The 22,926-nt window shown below is 41.1% G+C and overlaps 1 protein-coding gene across 1 annotated transcript in view; it reads right to left on the reverse strand.

Moving 5' to 3' along the window:
• GXYLT2 (glucoside xylosyltransferase 2) overlaps window positions 1-22,926 on the reverse strand; it is an 80,426-nt gene that overhangs the window by 40,772 nt on the left and 16,728 nt on the right. Inside the window, exons 2-3 of the mRNA XM_024747084.1 lie at window positions 18,905-19,097; window positions 11,241-11,372 (exon numbers count right to left, since the gene is read on the reverse strand). Coding sequence (XP_024602852.1) covers window positions 11,241-11,372; window positions 18,905-18,994 — 222 coding nt within the window. The 5' untranslated portion in view covers window positions 18,995-19,097. The remainder of the gene's footprint in view (window positions 1-11,240; window positions 11,373-18,904; window positions 19,098-22,926) is intronic.

The raw sequence follows: 22,926 nt of genomic DNA on the forward strand, positions 1-22,926 counted from the left end.
TATATATATTTAGCAGTTTTAGGTTCACAACAAAATTGAGAGGAAGGTACAGAGATTTCCCATACATGCCCTGCCTCCACACAAGCATAGGCTCCCCTATTATCAATGTCACTCACCAGAGTGGTATATTTGTTACTAGGGATGAACCTAGAGGGACTCATCATAATCACCCAGAGTCCACAGTTTACCTTCGGGTTCACTCTTGGTGTTATACATTCTATGGGTTTGGACAAATGTATAATGACATGTATTCATCATTATAATATCATACAGCATATTATCACTGCCTTAAAAATCCTCTGAGCACCGCATATTCATCCATTCCCCCTCTCCAAACCCCAGGCAAACACTTTTTACTGTCTCCATAGGTTTGCCTGTTCCACAATGTCATGTAGTTGGAATCATATAGTATTTGGCCTTTTCAAATTGGCTTCTTTCACTTAGTAACATGCATTTAAGATTCCTCCGTGACTTTTTATGGTTTGCTAGCTCATTTCATTTTAGCACTGACTAATATTCCACTGTCTGCACGCACCACAGTTTATTTATCCATTTACCTCATGAGGGATATCTTGGTTGCTTCCAAGTTTTTACAATTATACATAAAGCTGCTATAAAGATCCAAGTGCAGGTAGACGTAAGTTTTCAGCTCCTTTGGGTAAATACCAGTGAGCACTACTGCTGGGTCATATGGTAAAGCATAGATTTAGTTTTGTTAGAAACTGCCACACCGTCTTCCAAAGAGGCTGTACCATTTTGCATTCCCACCAGCAATGTATGACAATGCCTGTTGGTCCACATCCTTGGTAGCATTTGGTGTTGTCAGTATTCCAGATTTGGGTCATTCTGATAAGTATGCAGTGGTATCTCACTGTTGTTTTACTTTGCATTTCTCTGATGACATATGATGCGGAGCACATTTTCATAAACTTATTTGCCACCTGTGTATCTTCTTTGATGAGGCGTCTGTTAAGGTCTTTCGCCCATTTTAAAATCAGGTTATTTATACTCTTGTTGTTGAGTTTTAAGACTTCTTTGTGTGCTTTAGGTAACAGTCCTTTATCAGGTGTGTCTTTTGCAAGTATTTTGACCCAGTCTGTAGCTTGTCTTCTCATTCTCTTGATATTGTCTTTCACAGAGCAGAAGTTTTGAATTATAATGAAGTCTAGTTTATCAATTTTTTCCTTCATGGATTGTGTCCTTACTGTTGTCAAAAAGACATCACCATACCCAAGGTCATTTAGGTTTTCTCCTATGCTATCTTGTAAGAGTTTTATAGTTTTGCATTTTACATTTACATGATCCATTTTGAGTTAATTTTTGTAGTGTGTAAGGTGTGTGTCTATATTCATTATTTTGTATGTGGTCGTCCAGTTGTTCCAGCACCATTTGTTGAAGAGACTATCTTTGCTCCATTGTATTGCCTTTGCGCCTTTGTCAAAGATCAATTGACTATATTTATGGGCGTCTATTTCTGGACTCTCTATCCTGTTCCATTGATCTATTTAAGGTTCTATTTCTATGAACTGGTATAACATCTTTCTTAAATGTTTGATAGAATTCACCAGCAAACCCATTTGGGCATGGTGCTTTCTATTTGGAAGGTTATTAATTATTGATTCAATTTCTTTAATAGATATAGGCCCATTAAGAACATGTGTTTCCTCTTGGGTGAGTTTTGACAGATTGCGTCTTTCAAGGAATTGGTCCATTTCATTTAGGTTATTAAATTTGTGGTCATAAGAGTTGTTCATAGTATTTTTTAAATTGTCCTTTTAATGTCCATTAGAAAGTATCTGTAGTAATGCCCCTTTTTCATTTCTGATATGAGTAATTTGTGTCATTTCTTTTATTTATAACTTCGCTAGAGGCTTATTGACTTCAAAGATCCTTGAATTTCCATATAAATTTTAGGATTAGCTTGTCAGTTTCTGCAAGTTTACTGAGGCTTTTATATGGCCTAACATATGGTCTATCCTGGAGAATGCTCCATATGCACTCAGATGGATGTGTGTTCTGCTGGTATTGGGTGGACTGTTCTACAGATGTCTGTTGGTCCAGCTGGTTTATAATGTTGTTCAAGTCTTCTATTCCCTTGTCGATGTTCTGACTACTGCTTAATGCATTATTGAGCGTGAGGCACTGAAATCTCCTACTCTTACTGGTGGATTACCTATTTCTCCCTCTAATTCTGTCAGCTTTTGCTTCAAGTACTTTGGGGGCTCTGTTGTTAGGTGCATGAATGTTTACAACTGTTATACTTTCTTTGTGGACTAACACATTCATCATTATAAAATGTTTCTGTTTTTCTCTAATAATGTTGCATATTATATTCGATTTTATCTGATACTAGTATAGCCACTACAGCTTTCTTGTGGTTGCTGTTTGATTGACATATCTTTTTCCATCCTTTTGCTTCCAACCTATTTGTATTTTGAATCTAAGGTATGTCTCCTGTAAACAGCACACAGCTGGATTGTATTCTTTATCATCTATCTCTGGCAATTTCTTTCTTTTGATTGGAATTTTACCCATTTTTTTTTTTTTTTTTTTTTTTTAAACATCTTTATTGGGGTATAATTGCTTTACAATGGTGTGTTAGTTTCTGCTTTATAACAAAGTGAATCAGCTATACATATACATATGATCCCATATGTCTTCCCTCTTGCGTCTCCCTCCCTCCCACTCTCCCCATCCCACCCTTCCAGGCTGTCACAATGCACCGAGCTAATATCCCTGTGCCTTGCGGCTGCTTCCCCCCAGCTATCTACCTTACTACGTTTGTTAGTGTGTATATGTCCATGACTCTCTCTCGCCCTGTCAAAACTCACCCTTCCCCCTCCCCATATCCTCAAGTCCATTCTCCAGTAGGTCTGCGTCTTTATTCCTATCTTACCCCTAGGTTCTTCATGACATTTTTTTCCCTTAAATTCCATATATATGTGTTAGCATACGGTATTTGTCTTTTTCTTTCTGACTTACTTCACTCTGTATGACAGACTCTAGGTCTATCCATCTCATTACAAATAGCTCAATTTCATTTCTTTTTAAGGCTGAGTAATATTCCATTGTGTATATGTGCCACATCTTCTTTATCCATTCATCCGATGATGGGCGCTTAGGTTGTTTCCATGTCCTGGCTATTGTAAATAGAGCTGCAATGAACATTTTGGTACATGACTCTTTTTGAATTTTGGTTTTCTCAGGGTATATGCCAAGTAGTGGGATTGCTGGGTCATATGGTAATTCTATTTGTAGTTTTTTAAGGAACCTCCATACTGTTTACCCATTCTTATTTAATGTTATTATAGATACAGTTGAGCTTATGTCTGCTATTTTAATTTTTGTTTTCAATATCACATGTCTTTTTTATTCCTGCAGTCTTCTTTTAACTGCTTTCTTCTGCACTGAGTATTTTCTAACATAGCATTTTAATACATTTTTTCACCATATTTTTTGAGATATTTCCTTGGCGGTTGCCCTAGAGATTAACATATATATCTTATCAGGATACACTTCAGATTTATACTAACTTCATTCCAGTGAGATATACAAATGTTAGTCATATATAATTCTATTCCCTCTTCTCCATTTTATGACATTGTTGTACATATTACATCTATACTGTTACAAACCCAGCAGTATAATTGCTACTTCTTACAATTTTATGTGTTTAAAGAAGCTGAGAGAGGAAGAAGAGCAAGTATATATTTATGGAGTTCGTTATATTAACTTTTTCATATGCCATTTTTAATTTTCTTCATTTGTTCCTGTGGATTCAAGTTACTATCTGGTGTCATTTTCTTATTCCATACAATTTTTCCTCCATTCCAACCTCCTTTGTGCTATTATATATATATATTTATTTATTTATATTCATATTTATATATTTATATTTATATTACATTTCTATGGTACAGGCTCAACACATGATTATTATATACATAATGTTTTATACAATTGTTTTTAAAATCAATCCAGAGAATAAAGGGTAAAAAATACTCACTTACATTGTCTTTTGCATTAATGCCTTTATTGGTGCCCTTTTTTTTTTTTTATTGTGAGTTTTGAATCACTGCCTGGAGTCACTTGCTTTCAGCCTGAAGAACTTCCTTTATTCTTGTGGTTCTGCTGTAAATGAATTATCTCAGATTTTGTTTATCTGGGAGCGACTTTATTTCACCTTCATTTAAAAAATTATTTTGCTGGATATAAGATTTTCGGTTGACAGTTCCCCCTACTTTTTGGCACTTCAAATAATGTTATCTCATAGCCTTATGGCATCCACAGTTTCTAATGAGAAGTCAGCAAATAATCTCATTGGAGTTCCCTTACACGTGACAAGTTATTTTTCTCTTGCTGCTTATAAGATTTTGTCTTTGCCTTTCAGGACTTTTACTATGATTTATCTGTGTGTGGATCTCTTTGAGTTTATCTTACTTGGACTTAGTTGATTTCTGATGTGTAGATTGTTTTTCATCAAATTTGCAAGTTTTCAACCATTATTTCTTCAAAAAAATTTTCTTTCTCTATTCCTTTCTCTCTCTCCTCTCCTTGTGGTGCTCTCATCATACATGTCCTGATGGATCTGATGGTGTTTCACATCTCTGAGTCTCTGTTCAATTTTATTTGTTATTTTTCTCTGTTCTTCAGATTGTATAATCTTTATTGGTTATCTTCAAGTTTACTGAGTCTTTCTACTTTAACTTCAAATCAATAGTGAACCCCTCTAATGATTTTTTTCACTTCAGTTATTTCACCTTTCAACTCCACAACTTCCATGTGGCTCTTTTTTAAAAAAAATAATTTAAATTTCTTTATTGATAGTCTCAATTTTATGAAACATTGTCATCACATCTTACTTTACTTCTTTAAGCACAGGTTCCTTTGGTGCCTGAATATATTTACAATGGCTGTTTTGAAGTCTTTTCCTACTAAATCTGACAGCTGGGTCCTCTCACCAGGCAGCTTCTGCTGCCTGCCTTTTTCCCTGTGAATGAATCACACTCTCCTGTTTATTTGCCCGCCTCATGTTTTTTTGTTGAAAAAAAGTTAGAGCATACTTTTAGCATGTTAATATGTTTTAGCATGATAATGCATTTTAGGATGTTTTAGCAATTCTGGATAACTCTCCCCTGCCCACCTCACGCCCCAACTCAACATACAGGGCTTGTTCATGTTGTTTGCTTGTTTGTTTGTCTAGTATCTTGACTGGGCTATTTCAGTGAAGTCCACTTTATCCACTGTGTGAAACCTATGATGTTGTTCCTCAGGGGGTGCAGCCTTGCGCATGCCCACAGTCACCCAGGATGACACTGGTTTTATCAGGGCTCTCTCTGATGGACCCTTCTTCTAATCATCCTCTTAGGCTGTGCATCTCTGCTGGTATTACACCCAGCTATCAGCCTTCACTGACTGCCAGCTGATTGCTCTACTGTTTTTTTTGTTTGTTTGTTTTGGTTTTTTTTTTGCAGTACGCGGGCCTCTCACTGTTGTGGCCTCTCCCGTAGCAGAGCACAGGCTCCGGACACGCAGGCTCAGCGGCCATGGCTCACGGGCCCAGCCGCTCCGCGGCATGTGGGATCTTCCCGGACCAGGGCACGAACCCATGTCCCCTGCATCGGCAGGCGGACTCTCAACCACTGCGCCACCAGGGAGGGAAGCCCTGCTCTACTGTTTTTGACAACGGCCTGAGCACAAGTTGATCCTGCAGTGTGATCCATTAAATTCTGGCCCATTTGCAGGGATAGTTTTTGAAGTTGGTATTTAAACTTTGTTCTGACACCAGGAGGGCACTTTTTATTTGTCTCTTTCCCTGGGTCTCCCTTGTAAATTAACTAGCCTATCGTTTAGCTTGTTGCTCTCATGAAGCTTTCTCTTAATGAGCAGAGCCTCTGAACCCTTGGACATACTTACCTGAAATTTAAGTTCTGTAAGACATAGCTGATAGAGAGGAGAAATGCTGTTGACCTGCCCCTCCCAAGGAAATACCATAGCCCTCAACTGGGAGCTGGGAGGATCCCTGTGCTCTTGACTGAATTGTCTAGAGTTGGGTTTCCACCACGCAGAGCTAGAAGGGGAGAGGGAGGGAGTGGCTCATGATTCAAGTGTCACAGACTCTTGCTCTTCCTTATTAAGTTTTAGTAGATTTTCTTGAGTAAGAAATCTGTTTCTTAACGTGCTCAGGTCCTTAGGACAATTTCCAAAGACTCTAGATAGTTGTTTTAAAAATAATGTTCACAGTTATGCTTGTTTCACTGGGGAACAGTTTCCAGAGCTCTCATGCCACCATTTCGGATGTCACCACCCTGCCAGGCTCTTTTTCTGCTGCAGTAGCTAAGCTTTAGAATTTGTCTCTCAGGCTGCTTCAAGCAATCATCATTCTCACAGAGTTAGCCCTGCAAGGGATGGGGAGAGAGACAGACACAGCCCTGGTGACATTATAGGAGCCTTGAGATCTAGCTGTGCTTGAGATGAGCCCTCTGATCTGGACTCCACGGTCAGATAAGTGAATAAATTGCCTTCTTTGCTTAGCTAGTTGCAATGGAGTTCCTCTCACATGTAACCAAGAGTTGTCACTAATACCCCGAATGTCAAAGTTTTAATAATGTGTGAGTAAACAATACGTACTGTGGAAAGCTTGTTCAACAAAATTAGTATCTAGGGTCATTTTCATGTAATATTTAGGTAGTTAATCTCATCCTGATAATTTATGGCCTCTGAGTGCTTGAAGAAATATATAGACATCATTTATGATGATTCTAACTGATGTTCCTCTTAATAAGGATTTTTAATACGTTCCTATTCGCCTGTCAATATTTGTTGCCACCCAAAGGGTTGTTTCCTAGGAAGTCTCCATGTTAATTGCTAATTCTGAGGTATAATATTAATAATAATACAGAAGCCTAACCTTAATTATAAAAAGTTCTAATAAGTCAGGTAAACCTCTCTTTTCCATTGGTCTATGGCAAACTTATTAGAACATTTCTGGTAAGCATACAGTTTTCCAAATATCTGAACCAGATAAAGACCTGTTTAACAAATTAGAAGTAGAAAGAGGGAAGACTTATGTTGTTGCCCTTGATGTGATATAGAAAATCTAGGTAATTAAGATTTTTGCTGATTTGGGATACTACTACTTTGACATATTAAAGCATGGGACAAGTTTGTTGGAACCATAAGAGTTAGAAATTCTCAGGATGTATTTATAGTTCAAGACTGTGAGCAATTTTATCCAATCTCTCTTGATAATATTCTTCCCTAACTCCTTCCTTGAATGTGGATACTTATGACAAGTTTTATGAGCAAGGCATCAGACATTATTATAATCCTGGAACTCACAAAACTTGGTTAAAGAAGTCTTTCTCTGGAGGATGACTGGAAAGTACCTTAACCTACCTCATATTACCATGTTTGGTACCGCTTGCCAATAAAGTCTCTGTAGATTCTGCAATCCAGTGATCTCTTGTCATATTTTAAATATCTCTAGGATCTCCAGAGGAACACATTATTGAGAAGACAGGTCTTTATAATCAAACAGGCACAGTGTGTAACAAAATGTAGAGATCCATTATGCAGTCTCACCAATTCCTATTAAATGAGGAAAAGGTGATGTGAATTCACAAACTCAATTATTCTTATAGAATAAAGGCTTTTGGCCTTCACTAAGGAAAAAGGGAAAAGTCCTCCAAGGTCAATTTTAATTGAAAGGTTTGATTTATTTGTGATTGGCATATTGTTTTAAATACTTTGAGCTCCTGAATTACCTGAAAGCAGAATGCAGTCTAGGGAGCTTAATCAAGTCATCTGCTGTTTACTTTGCACTAATAATGGCCCTTAGATCCACCATTCACAGAAACAGAAAAGTAAGCATCCACTGATTTAGGACTTCATAAATCTTGAATTGGTGGGATCTGAATTCCACTAATTGTACTTGAGAATCTAACAGTCTTGAGTTGCAAAGACACATGCTCTGATTAGTAAAATCTTACCTGAGAAAGGGTTTCTCTACAGGTTTGTGGTAGATGACACTCCCTCAGAAAAGAGGTAAGGGTTTCCCTGGTGCTGCAGTGGTTAAGAATCCGCCTGCCGATGCAGGGGATGCGGGTTCGAGCCCTAGTCTGGGAAGATCCCACATGCCGCGGAGCAACTAAGCCGGTGCGCCACAACTACTGAGCCTGCGCTCTAAAGCCCGCGAGCCACAACTACCGAAGCCCGTGCACCTAGAGCCCCTGCTCCGCAGCAAGAAAAGCCACCACAATGAGAAGCCTGCATACTGCAACGAAGAGTAGCCCCTGCTCCCCGCAACTAGAGAAAGCCCACGCAGCAGCAAAGACTCAACGCAGCCAAAAACAAAAATAAATAAAAATTAAAAATAAAAAAAATTTTTTAATTTTAAAAAAGAAAGAAAAGAGGTAAGACTGTGGTTCTCAGTCAACTGACTGACCAGGGCTAGAATGTTTGCATTTTATTTTATTTTATTTATTTGGTTGCACCGGGTCTTAGTTGCAGCTCGCGGACTCCTTAGTTGTGGCATGTGAACTCTTATTTGCGGCATGCATGTGGGATCTAGTTCCCTGACCAGGGATCAAATCTGGGCCCCCTGCGTTGGGAGCACAGAGTCTTAACCACTGTGCCCCCAGGGAAGTCCCTGCATTTTAGAATCTCCATCTCCTCTGCAGTGCCTCAGCAACACACTGATCTGGTTTTACAGAGACGAATTTCAAGGAAAACATCACCTAGACTTTATTTCAAATTACCCTGAGGATCAATATATCTCACTGATGTCCAGAAACTCCATGTTTATAATCTTCTGTTATGATATACAACTCAGGGAAGGTAAATGTCCTGTCAACTGCAATCTGTCTTTATTATTTTTAAGGAGGGCTAATTTCCATTATCAAAAGCAGATAAGGAATGCCAGCACTCATTTGTCATTCAAAATGGAATAGACTTGTTTAGCTGGGAATGAATGAAAACCATTATGTGCTGGGTCTGTTCTTTTACTAGTGGCAATAAAGTCACAATTCAAGGTCAGGGAAGATTCAAATGTGTTCTCCTGGGTTGCTACTATTTTCTTGCATAGGTTGGGGAGACGATTTTCCAAAAATAACTTGGGATTTCTAATATTTTTTCCCCTAAAACAGAGATAAGAAGCAGAAGCCTGAGATCTTCTCTCGTCTTCTCAAATAGTAGTTTTCATTTCACCAGTCCGGAGATGTTGGTTCTGACTTGGGGAAGTCTTTTCTTACTCCCATTCTTATGCAATGAATCCCACCTCACAACCTGTATAAAAGGCCGTGGCATGTGAAAAATGAGTCATTTAGTAGTGAGTGGGCTTGTGCAGCAAATCAGCACCAAGAGTACAGCCAGGCCTTGTTTTTTTCACAGGTTCTGCGCAGGAAATGCTAAAACTGCCATTTGCTATTTGGGATTTCAGACCAACAGATGGTAAGACCTCCCTGTGTGGGTGTTTCCCAGGCACCTCGAAATCAAAATATGACCCAAATTAAACTCATCTGCTGCCTTACAAATAATGGTCTTTCTTTAGCCCTTTCCGTCTCTAAATAGCACTGCCATCCATTTTGTAGGCTGAACTATAAGAAATTGCTTTTGAAGGTCATAAACAGCGGAATGCTGGCAATTTCAAACAGATCAACCTTCAGAGCTGTTCAGGTCAGAAACCTGGGTGAGACCTTTCTCACCTCCTCTCCCCTTCAACTCCCACACCCAGCCGGTCATGGGGACTGGTAATTCTATTTCTCAGGCACGGTCTGCATCCATCTCTAAGGCAACCACCATAGCCGAAGTCAGTATTAATTGACCCCAGCAATTCTGCTGTCCACACTGCAATGAACCGGGGCGTCCTCTGTATTACCCAAGTCAGATCATCTCACTTTCGTGCTAAGAATTGTTCAATGGCGTCTCACTGCCCTTAACGCAAAGACCAGACACTCCAACATGGCTTACAGAGCCTGCAAGCTCCAGCCCCTGCCGACCTCTTCTATCCTACCGTGCTCTATTTTCTGGTTACTGGACCTTCTATCTTCTCAAACGTGTTCCTGTCCACTTTTGCAGTAGGGCCCCTTTGTACCTACTATTCCACTTGCCTGGAACTCTTTTCTCTCATTACCCACCCCAGGCCCTAGTCTCTCAGTGACCCCTACTACTCCTTCTTTCACGTCTCAGCATAAAAGCCGTTCCTCGAGAGAACCTTCTAGACATCCCCCAGACCAGAGTGGAACCCCATGTTACATACAGCCATGAGACTCTGTTCTCCACCTCAGCATGGATCACATTTCTAATTACCTGTTCAATGCCTTGCTAGACTCAAACTCCAAGGAGGCAAGACCAATAGATAACTAATAAGGACCTACTGTGTAGCACAGGGAACTCTACTCAATATTCTATAATGACCTACATGGGAAAAGAAACTAAAAAAAAAGTGGATATATGTATATGTATAACTGACTCACTTTGCTGTACAGTGGAAAGTAACACAACATTGTAAATCAACTCTACTCCAATAAAAAAAAAAAAGACCACAACTGTCTTGCTCACCACCATATCGCCATCACTAAGCCAGGGCTTCGCACCTAATGGGCGCTCAATAAATGTTTACTGAAGGCATGACCTTCACAAATGCCAAGGTTGCAATTCACAATTCAAAGCTGCCATCTTTGTTCAGTGATATTCTCAGTTTTGGAATATCTTCGGTGATTTTTCTATTTTGAATTTTAAAGGAGGAAACAAAAACATTCAATGTGAAAATTCAAAATGGAAAAGGTGAACCAGAACTCTGGACCTTCTCTGAATTATCCCCTAGCGTAGCTACATCTAAAAATAGTTATTATTATAAGAGAAATAATAATAATCTAAAATAACATTTACTGAGCACCAACTATGTGCCAAGCTTATAGAGGAAAGCGAGGCTTAGAGAAGTTAAGAGGTTTAGTGAGGTCCACACAGTTAGTAAATGGTGCATCCATAGTCACAAAGACCCATAATCCAAGACATGCTTGGGATGCTCTCAGTCCCTCAATCTTTGGGAAAGACAATTTCTCAACCACAGGGACCCTCTCTCTACACCCTGAAGACTCAGAGCATCAACTACAGAAACCAAGAGGAACATATTTTCCACTGTAATTAAAATGTCTCTAAACACACCCTGGTTAATCCCATGATGTTTCCAAGAGCAATTCTCTCCCAAGCAGCATCTTATTAAAAGCAGGTGTTCCTACCGGAAGAAAGAGTCTCTGGGCAGCACACGGTTTGAATAATTTCTTCCATTCCTGAGGGTTTCCAACCGAAAATGTGATGGGGTAGATTCTGTACTCAAACTTCTTTGTATATGAGTCTGGCCACTGTCGTAGCTGAAAAACATGGAAGGTCAGGGGAGGGTGATTAGATCCCAGAAATATGGAAAACACCTAAATCTTCTGCATGGCCAGGTGGAAATTATTCAGGTAGCATACAAAGAAAGTCTAATTTTATCACCACAATTTATGCTCACTGAATAAAAAGACCATTGCTAAGATTTAAAAAAATAACACCCAGAGTTGGCAAGGATGATGGGAAACTGGCACCTAAACTGCAAGGGTAAATTTAAACAAACTTCCAGCATGGCGATTTAGAGACTAGTAACAGCAAATCCCAAGACAGACGCACAAGGACTTTCACCGAAACATAGTTTGTAATAAAAACAAACAAACAAGCAAAAAAACCTTGTTCAATACTCAGTGCTCAACGGTAAGGAATTGGGAAGACGCATTACGATGGAACTACGCGGTGGACTAATGTACAGTTAAAGTAGATCTATATGTGCTGTCATGAGAAAATGGTTACAATATATAGTTAGGTTTTAGTAAAAGCAAAGTACAATACGAAATGTATAATATGGTTCTATCTTACAGGGAAAAATATATGCATATACTTACACGTAGAGAAAAATCTGAACAGATATGCGCCTAATAGTTAAACGTGGGTACCTGTGGAGGAGGTGGCGGTGGTTTTGTTTTCTAAGTTTATATTGCTGTGTTCTTTAAGACTTTTATGGACAGTGTATATTATACTTTGTCTGCATAAATTAATTTTATAATAAAATTATTTTAATTTATAGACTTTATTTTTCAGAGCAGTTTTATGGTTACAGATTTGAGCAGGAAGTACAGAGACAGTTCCCATATACCCTCTCTCCTTTCCCTCCCACCCCCCAGTTTCCCCATCATTGACATCTTGCATTAATGTGGTACGTTTGTTACAACCGATGAACCAATATCAATACATTGTTAAGAACCAATATCAATACATAGTTTACATTAGGGTTCATTCTTTGTGTCGTGTAATTTTACGGGTTTTGACAAATGCATGATGTTCTGTGTCTACCATTATAGTATCATACAGCATAGTTCCGCTGCCCTAAAAATCCCCTCTGTTCCATCTATTCATCCCTCCTCCCTCCTTTTCATCTCTGAACTACTGGCAACCACTGATCTTTTTACTGTCTCTCAGTTTTGTCTTTTCCAGAATGTGATATGGTTGGAATCACACAGCATACAGTCTTTTCAGATTGGCTTTTCTCCTTGGCAATATGCATTTAAAGTTCCTCCATGTATTTCTGTAGCCTCATAGCTTATTTTTTTTATCACTGACCAATATTCCATTGTATAAACATATCACAGTTTGCTTGCCTATTTATCTATTGAAGGACATCTCGGTTGCTTCCAGTTTGCGGTGACTATGAATAAAGCTGCTCTAAACATTCATGCGCAGGTTTCTGTGTGGACAATTTATCAACTCATTTGGGTAAATACCAAGAGGTGCGATTACCAGATTGTATGGTCAGCCTACATTTAACTTTCTAAGAAACTACCAAACCGTCTTCCAAAGTGGCTGTACCATTTTGCATTCCCACCAGCAATGAGTGAGAGTTCCTGTTGTTCCATATCCGCTTCAGCATCTGGTGTTATCAGTGTTATGGATTTTAGCAATTCTAATGGTATGTAGCTGTATCTCATCATTTTAATCTGCAATTCCTTAATGACATGTGATCTTAAGCATCCTTTCATATGCTTATTTGCATATGTATCTGTGTATCTTCTTTTTTTTTTTTTTTTTTTTTGCGGTACGCGGGCCGCTCACTGCTGTGGCCCCTCCCGTTGCGGAGCACAGGCTCCGGACACAGAGGCTAGCGGCCATGGCTCACGGGCCCAGCCGCATGTGGGATCCTCCCGGACCAGGGCACGAACCCGCGTCCCCTGCATCGGCAGGCAGACTCCCAACCACTGCACCACCAGGGAAGCCCTGTGTATCTTCTTAATTCTTTTTAGTTAATGCCTTCCCAGTGCCACAGTAACTCCACTTCTGAGAATTTATCCTAAGGAAAAATTCCAAAAGTACATACACACTTATTACAAGGTTGTTTACTGTAGCATTGTTTGTAACAGTGAAAAATAGGAAACAAGGTAAATAAGAAATTGGTGAAATAAGCTCTGGGATAGGCTTACACAACAGAACACTATGCAGCTACTAGTGACAATGTTGCAGAAAAAGGTCAGCAAAACATGGTAGTGGAAGAGCCAAACCCAGCCTGCTACAAATAGCACACAAGCCAAGAATGGGTTAAACATTTTTAAATAGTTGAAAAAAATAGAAACAAGAGGGCTTCCCTGGTGGCGCAGTGGATGAGAGTCAGCCTGCCGATGCAGGGGACACGGGTTCGTGCCCCGGTCCGGGAGGATCCCACATGCCGCGGAGCGGCTGGGCCCGTGAGCCATGGCCGCTGGGCCTGCGTGTCTGGAGTCTGTGCTCCGCAACGGGAGAGGCCGCGACAGTGAGAGGCGCGCGTACCGCAAAAAAAATAAAAATAAAAACAAGAATAACACTTTGTGACATGTGAAAATCACATGAAATTTGGATTTCACTGTCCATAAATACAAGTTTTGTTGGAACATAGCCATACCCATTTGTTTAGGTATATCTATGGCTGCTTTTATAAGAAGGAATAGAGGTGAGTAGCTGTGAGACCAGACAGCCTGCAAAGCCTAAAATAGTCACTATCTGGTCTTTCACAGAAAAAGTTGGTCAACCCCTATTTTAGAAGAAATTCAGTAATATAAGTAACAGTGATAGAAAATATAGAATATAATTCCATTTCTGATGTTGATATGACAAGAAATGTAAATAAATACACAAAAATTGTTCTCCTCGGCATTAATATGATGGTTGATTTTTTTCATTTCTGATTTTATAACTTTTTTTTCATAGTTTACATTCTTACTCTCTGTCCACTAATATACCTTTTTTTTTTTACAGTGTACATATATTGCTTATATAGTCGCATAAAATTTTTTGAAAAACCACACCATTGGGAACACTTTAAATTTGCAATTTTGAGATGGATATTTGGGAGAGAAATCTTCAGGCATAAATACCCAACACAAGTGCACGAACACATCAGAACTGACACTGGGCATGAACATTCAGTACAACAGGACCAACCAATCAGAACAGACACTGGGCACAAATACTCAGGATAACTGAGCCACTGCACAACAGCCCAAAATCATCCCTGGAAGGAGAACGGGAAGGTCCCATAGTCTACTGATTTCCTCGACTCTTTGATCTTTAGCATCCTATCTTCTAGAAGGGCTTATCCACCTTTGCCGATCCATGTTTTTTAAGTGGAATATTCATTCAGTCCATTTATATTTGTTCCTATGTCTATATTTGAATAGTATACTGACTCCAGCCACTAGAAATTCCTGTTGACACCTCTTCCTATGTCAGAGCTACACACACACACACACACACACACACACACACACGATGTCAATGCCCCATGGGGCCCCACCTATCACCAGAACGGATTGGTGGCCATCCCCGCTTCTGTGTCGCACTATTTCCTGATTCTAAGTCTAGGGCAGGAGCACAAATTAATCAAACTTAAATCATATATTTGATCCTGAACTTCTGGAGAAGCTACAAAATCAACCAACTGGCATTTTCAGCTTTTATACTGGGAGATGACAAAAATAAATGAAACTTTCAAATATTAAATACCAACAACGTAGACAGTAAATACCACCAGACAGTGTACTTAAGCAGCTTTAAAAAAATTTCTACTTAAGTATAACAGAACTCGTCCACAATGCCGTTTCCAGAGGTATAATGACGGCGATTAGCATTTTGTTTTGTTTTGTTTTGACCCTGAGGTATGTGGCCCTGAGCATCTCCGGAAGTTATCCCAAGACACTCTGGATATTCCCACAATGCCTCAGTGTTGAAACTGACAACCTTCAGAAGGATGGTATAACCTGCGCCTCCACACCAGCATCTCATGTGGCTGAGCAGAAACCAACTGCTGCTGATCTATAGCTTCAGGGCTAACACAGTGCCCAACCCAGGGAGATGTTCCAAGGAATCTTTGTGGAATGAGAGAATAAATAGGTTATCTGATTCAGCCTCACAATTACACTCAGCAATAAGAAGAGCAAGAATTGGTTGTCCCTTTTGTATGTCTATTATAGATTTTTGCTTGATACAGATGAAGAAATTGAGACTGAGAAAAGTTCTGTGACTTACGGAAGAGCCAATACTTAACATCTAAATTTGCACCATGATCCCAGCATGGAAAAGAAAGGGGTGACTCCATATGCCCTGCCGTGATGTGAACACCCTATTATAATCTCCTTTGCCAATGGAGCTTCACTGGTCTAACAAAGAACTGAGGAAATAAGCCATCAGAGGGATAAAGTCAGCACGGCAACGTAAAACGTGGCTCAACTTCACAGGTATCTGCAATATTTCCCCATACTTTAGCTCCTAATTTATAATGTCCCAGGTGCTATGGCTCATAACAAATTACCCCAAAACTTTGTAGTATAAAATGACCATTTATTATGCTCAGATATCCAAGGACCAGGAATTCAGACAAGGCACAGAAGGGACGGCTTGAGTCCGCTCCACAATGTCTGGGGCCTCAGCTAGAAGGCTTGGAGGCTGGGGGCTTGAATCATCTGAAGGCTCGTTCTCACATGTCCGGTGGTGGAGGTCAATTACCGACTGGGGACCTCAGCTCCTCTCCGTGTGGGCGAGTTTGGACTTCCTCACTGCATGGTGGCCAGGTTCCAGGGCCAGGCATCCCTAGACAGAGCCAGGCACAAGCTGTATGCTTTCAATGATCTAGCTTCAGGACATTTGGCATACTCTATTTTATATACACATACGTATTATGTATGTAGACGTATCTGTATTAGCCCTTGCCTTATAACAAATTACCCCAAAAGCTAGTAGCTTAAAACCACAAACGTTCATTAACTCATATCATTTTTTAGGGTCAGGGATCTGTGAATTGGGTTGTTCCAGCTCAGGACCTCTCGTGAGGGTGAGTCATGTGAAGGCTGGATGGGGCTAGAGGTCCTGTCTCCAAGCTCAAGCACACGAGTGTCGGCAAGAGGCCTTCATTCCTTAACACATGGGCCTCTGCAAGGGCTGCTCTGACATAAAAGCTGACCTCCAAGAGAGAAAGAGTGCAACCAAGATGGAAGGTGCAGTGCCTTATTAAACCTAATCTCAAAAGTGACATAGCATCACTTCTTCCCTATGCTACTGGTCACACAGGCCAGGCCTGGGACAGTGCAGGAGGGAAATACACAAAGGTGTGAATAACAGGAGGCCCTTTGGAAAACACAATCTGTTACACATCTATAGTTACATATACACAAGACTTCTCTTGTCTTTTTAAAGTCTAAGCCTGTATTCTGTTCTGCTCTGTCCTCATGCCCCAACTTCTAGCATGCAGTAGGTACTCAATAAATACTTGTCCAATGGATATTGTACATGACCTGACTAGTGTTGACCCATAGCCACTTTTCCTCCATTCCTTCCTGTAGGATACCTCTCAGCCCCCTTGGAGTTGGGTGGGCCTTGTGACCAACTGCTTCTGGACAGTTAAATAGGAGCAGAAATGTCACTGCCAAGTTGAGGGAGTGAAAAGCACAGTGGGGATCCGATAGTCCCAATCTTTCCTTTAGTGGCATCTCAAGAACTGCAGAGGCCAAATGTTCCAGCAGGTGCAGCTCCGTGCATGAATGGTCTCTGTCAACTGTGGTCCCAGGCTGAGGGGGCCGTGTGGACAGGGACCCTGCTGTGCTTGCATGAGACACGCAGCAGGCATGTGGAAAGTCTCTGAGCTTTCTGGAAGCTGTCACTGCAGCCTGAGCTAGCCTATCAAGATTACCGAGGAGCACCTCTTGTATCACTTCTGCTGGTCCCAAGCTACAAAGGGGGAAAGCGAAGTCCAAAAAGCCCACAAGACTTGCCCGAGATCACACAGCAAGAGCGGAGCTAAATTCTGAATTCAAGACTTCCATCTACTAGTTTGGGAGGTAGTAGGGTATAGTGGTTAAGTTCGTGGAGGTCTGAGTCAGTAACCTTGAACTGACACCTGATGAGCTACTCACTAAGACTCTCTGAGTCTCAATGATCTCAGCTAGTAAAATAGGGACATGGTTATTACCATCTTCAAAGGATTCTTGTGAGGATTCAGTAAGAGTAAATCATAAGTCATAAGGCCTTGATAAAGGCTATTTTATTTTTAAAATTATTATTACTACTATTATTGTTATTAATTATAATTCCCCTTATACCACAGCTTCAGAGAAGCTACCTACACGTGTTTCAATGTTTTTCTTTGCCCCTTTCACTGACTCAGACCTTCCTCAAGCCATTTTCCAATCAATTTCAAAGCCCCAAGACTGTTCTACCCTGACTTCTCTTGCTGAGGATGTCGACGTGATTTTTTTTCTGGAGAACACATAACACGTTTTCTAGCTTTCTGTTATTAGTCTTTCTCTGCCCAACGGGCTGCTTTGGCCTTTCTCATCAGCATGGCTACCCCAGTGGCAGGATGCAGCCTGGTGACACAAGTCGGTAGATACAAAACAAAAGCGCTTCTCTCTCTGCCAGCGCACAAGAGCTCACCGCAAGAGAAGCCTCTCGAGGAAAAGAAAGCTTAGTCTACAGTCGCACACGTACCGAGCCCGGGGAGAAGAGGCAATTCCAAAGCTCTCCTGGACTGGGAGGAAGCTGTTACTCATTCCTCAGTACAGGAAGAGTCAAATCAATGATGACCCAGCCACATAATAAAAGATTGTGTCGTCAGCAAAAAGGGATGAGGTGAGAATCTATGAGTCCTCACCTGCAACGATGTTGATGCTATGGCTTTAAGTGAGGAAACGCAAGTTCCAGAATAATACACAGAGAGTGATTTGGATTTTGTAAAAGAAATATGTTTTGATAAATAAATATAATAAATAAGTATATTATATATATAATAAAAGAATACGTGCATGTGTTATACGTGTTTATACTTATACAAATATATGTGTATACACACAAACATACAATATCACACAGATGTGTAAACACACACACACTTGCATATGAAAAAAAATATGGGAGAATCACTCACAAGTGTTGACTCTGACAATTTCTTGTGTGGGAAAGAACCGTAGCAAGGACTTCTGCCTTTTTAATTTATAACATCTATACTGTTGGAATTTATTTTGATGAGCATATATTATTGGTCATTCAAAAAACATACATACATAGATAAAAATTAGCTACGTGACTCCCACTAAGAACAATGTCAATAACACCAAGAGGGATGGAGCCCTGGGTCAAGTGCTTTAAGTGCATCATCTCATTTAATCCTCACCATGTCTCTCTACAGGGGGTGTAATTATCCCTATATTATAGATGAGAACAGTAAGGCTCAGAGTCAAGGGTTCATGGGCGCACAGCTGAGTATGCAGCAAAATAATTAGGAAACAGGATATGCCTTTCCCGCAATGCAGTCTGTCTGCACTCAGTAAACAGCGCGCCACAATTCCTGCACATTCACCTGCTTGTCAAACTCGGACTTCAGAGATTCTTCGGTGAAGATGTGAAATCGCATCTTCCTGTGGCTGAAGAGCACGGCCGATTTGAGCATGACCAGCGTCTCCTCCAGCCGATTGCCACAGGCCACCACGGCCAGGTGGATCCAGAGCTCGGGGGGCAGTACAGCTTGGAAACTCCTGAGTTCTCCAGGCCTCCTAGAAAGAAGAAAAACAGGTGAAAGCTGTTATTAAACTCATAAAAGAGGAAAAAAAACAGCTAGTGAAGGGTTGGAACGTTTCAAAACATGAACAGGCACAATCTGTTATATTTTATAAAATGATAAGCATTTTGACAATTCTTCCTGCTTAGAGAAAAATACCGTTTATTCCCATATTTATCCTGGCAATAGCAGGATGAGTCACTGTTTGGACTGCTATAGGTGTCTGAGGCTTTTTCCGCCAGCATTGAGCTGTCTAGTGCCTGCTGGCTGCCTACTGGCCCATGTTTGGAAATGGTATTGCTAAACTCTGACAGCTGACACAGGGCTGTGGAGCTCCCACTCACATGGGCCATGGAAATTAGATTTGAACGCAACTTGAGCAAGAGGAAGGTGGGCGGTGGCTTTCCCATGTGAAACGAGCAACGTGATACTCCCATGATCTGGATGGTTTTAGCTCGCAGTGGAATGCATGACCACCGGACCATAGGAGATCATGCACACCCGGGAAGTGAGCAAAGAAAACAACGCATGGGCCTCCATTCCATCTCGGGAGAGTCTTAAAGAAACAGGTGTTAATCCTAACTGTCTCGCTCAAGACTGCGGAGCTGGTAGGTAAGAAATTCAGCTTCCAGTGTGAAATGCATATTAACGAGAAGCGGACGGGAGAGGGGGCAGGTTAAGCTGAAAATTACCAAGGTATCAAATATCCAGTCAACAGCTGAGAGGGGAATAGGGTCCAAGAAGTCCAGAATCATCATCCAGCTATTTCCTCGTCATAAAACATTTGTTCCAGACAAGGAGACACAGCCAAGCCTCAAACACACCACTGAGAAACATTTGCAGGCAAGCTGGAAGAAGCTGGCCTGGAAAAGGTGCCCTGAGACAAATGAAACTAATTTACTTGCACAAAAGATCTGGAGACCAGGGGAACTTGGACGTGGAATGCTACCTTCCTTCCAAAAACTTCGAGTTCAATCAGCGTGCTGCTCCATTATTCACTGCTCGGTCGAATAAAGGAAGCCTTGCTCCAGATTTCTTTCACCAAGAGGAAAGTTGAAGATGTGGGTGGAGGACTTTTGATAGCTTTCCAGTTTGATTACTTAAGAGTGCGCTGAATAGAAGCACAGCCTGCTGGCTTAGTTAAGCTCAGATTCGGGGAGTCACTGAGATTCTAGTTATTTCGGGGATCGGAGGAAAAGACAAGTAGAGATGTCCTACATATCTCCTGAAATTGTCCACGTCTCTCCATGCCCCTGCTGCTACCTGATGAGATCACCAACTTCCCTCACCTGATCGCTGTGACAGCCCCCTAGATGGTCCACCTGTCTCCAGTCTGATCGTTAACCCCTATCCTATGATTTCTTCTTGTGGGTGCCAGAGTGACGTTCTTCTAAAAATGCACATAGGATAGTGTTACTCCCTTGATAAAAATCATGTAAGGCTCCCGACTGCCTTCAAGGTCAAGTCCAAACTGCTGACTGCGGCTCCTACTTATATCTCTTGTAACTGCCTCTAGCACCCTCCGCCTGCGTGGGCAGCCATGCAAAATCACGGTCACACTTATATTGCAGCTCTCCAGCTCACGCCTAGTCATGAGACCATGGACCATGCTGGGTTGCCTTCGGGCCTTGGCACATACACTGTCTCTCAGAAATGCTCTTCTCTGCTCTCTCTGCCTTGCTAACTGCAGCCCATTTATTAGTCCACAAAGGTATACTGAGTGCCTGCTACGTGCCAGACACCGTTCTAGGTGCCAGGAAGATAGTAGCGAACAAACCAGACCAAGATGCCTGCCCTTGCAGAAGTTACATTCTACAGGTGGTAGGAAAAAGACAAAGGAAGGATAATGGTCAAAGCAAACAATAACTAAGTAACTTATATAGAAAGTTATCCAGTGGTAAGTGCTAGGAGGAAATAGATAACCGAGCCAGGAGGGATACAGGAGTGGCTGATGGGCTGGAATATATTATACAGTGCAAAGTTAGGGGAGTCCTCACTGAGAAAGTGAGATCCGACGACAGCCTGACGGTGGGGAAGGCAGGAGGGAGTCACGTGCTTTTCTGGGTGAGGAAGATTCCAGGCAGAGGGGACAGTCAGAGCAAAGACACTAAATCAGGAGGATGCCTGGTGAACTCAAGAACCCTTGCCTTCAGGATTCAGACGTCTTCTCTCCCTCAGCTTCATGGATGGGTTTTCATACCTGCTATTAAAGCCAACTCCCAACCAATTTACGTAAAGGGATGGGAAGGATGCGTCACAGATAATGCTAAAATCACAGTCAATTAACAAAAAAGACAGTCAAAATACCAGCCAAAGTATGTTACAAAAGAGATTTAATGCAAACTCACTTGCTTAAAATTATGTTCAATGTTTAAAAACACAGGTATCCAAAGGTACTAAAACGATAAATGCAATAGCTTAGATATCTTAAATACGAACCATTACCCCACCCCCAAATAGAACAACTCAGCCTAGTTTAGCTTTACACCTTGGGCTTTTACATAAATTAAAAGTTTTAACCTCAGTAATCAGGGAAATACTAATTCAAACAATAAAGAGATTCCACGTTATGTTCACACTGGCAAAAAATAAAAGTTGGACCATACACGTCTCAGAGTGGATATGGAGGTGGGGGACAGCTCAGAGGCCGCTAGGGGCAATGTAAGTTGACCCAGACACTTTGGAAAGCCTTTTGGCAACATCTATCAGGAGTGAAGAGATATATATATATATATATATATATACGCCCTCACTCTTCTGGTTCTACCCTTACATATGTGACCTGAAGAAACTCTTGCACGTCTGCACAGGACCCACACAAGAATGCTCACAGCAGCCCTGTGTATAATAGTGAAAAGTTGGAAAAAACTCTTCTGTCTACGCACAGGAGAATCATGAATTATTTGACAAGTTTAAGTGGAATACTACACAGCAGAGAAAACGAACAACTCAGAAGGTCACGTGTCAACATAAGGATCAAGAGGAGAAAGAGCAATGTGTAGCAGGATAGTGATAGCGTGAGACCATTTGGATGAAGCTTGAAAACCAGCAAAACAGCACTGTGTGCTCTTCACAGACATATGGAGCAAAAGTCATCATGCATGAGGATGAGAGACATCAAAGGCAAGGCAGTGGTTATTTCCAGGGACTTAAGTTTTTATTTCTTAAGATGAGTGCAGGGTTCACAGAAATTCATGATGTAATTGTCTGTTTTATTCGTACGCCCGAACTATTTGACATATACTTTGTTTTTCTTTTTGATTAAAAAAGCTTGCACCTCCCTGCAGCACAGCAGGCCACTTCTTTTCTTTGCAGGCTTCAGTGATATGGGACTGCACGGTACACAGAGCAGGGGCTGGGGCCTGTAATCTTTTTTGGTGTCTGGTGACAGGTACTAAAAAAGACAAATAAAAGCCTCTCCTGGTGGCAGTTCAAGTATCAGCGGCTGGGGTTTAACGAGACCTTTGCTGCCCCTACTGTGTTACCTCTCACGTTACATTAAAAATCCTAGGCTTCAGGTAATAAGCGTCTGTGCTGTGTGGTCACACGGAATAATCAAGTTTAAGGGTGCTGAAATGGTGTGCCTTTCACGAGATCTTACCAACAGCACACTCAGCCCCTCTCAAATGTCACCTGAAGGCTCTGCAAGGATCAAGGGAAGTCCAGTCTGTGAACCTAGGACTTCTTAACCCCTTGAGTCACCAGGTGTTGGTGGCAAATGGGAGATGGGGAACTGTGCTTCCCCTGCTCTGACTGGTGGTTAACTATGTTCTTATTTACACTTTATTAAAGAAGACTGGAGTGGACATTTGCTGTCCAGGATT

The sequence above is a fragment of the Neophocaena asiaeorientalis genome, unplaced genomic scaffold, assembly GCF_003031525.2.
Source record: "Neophocaena asiaeorientalis asiaeorientalis breed wild unplaced genomic scaffold, Neophocaena_asiaeorientalis_V1.1 scaffold130, whole genome shotgun sequence".
NCBI lineage: Eukaryota > Metazoa > Chordata > Mammalia > Artiodactyla > Phocoenidae > Neophocaena > Neophocaena asiaeorientalis.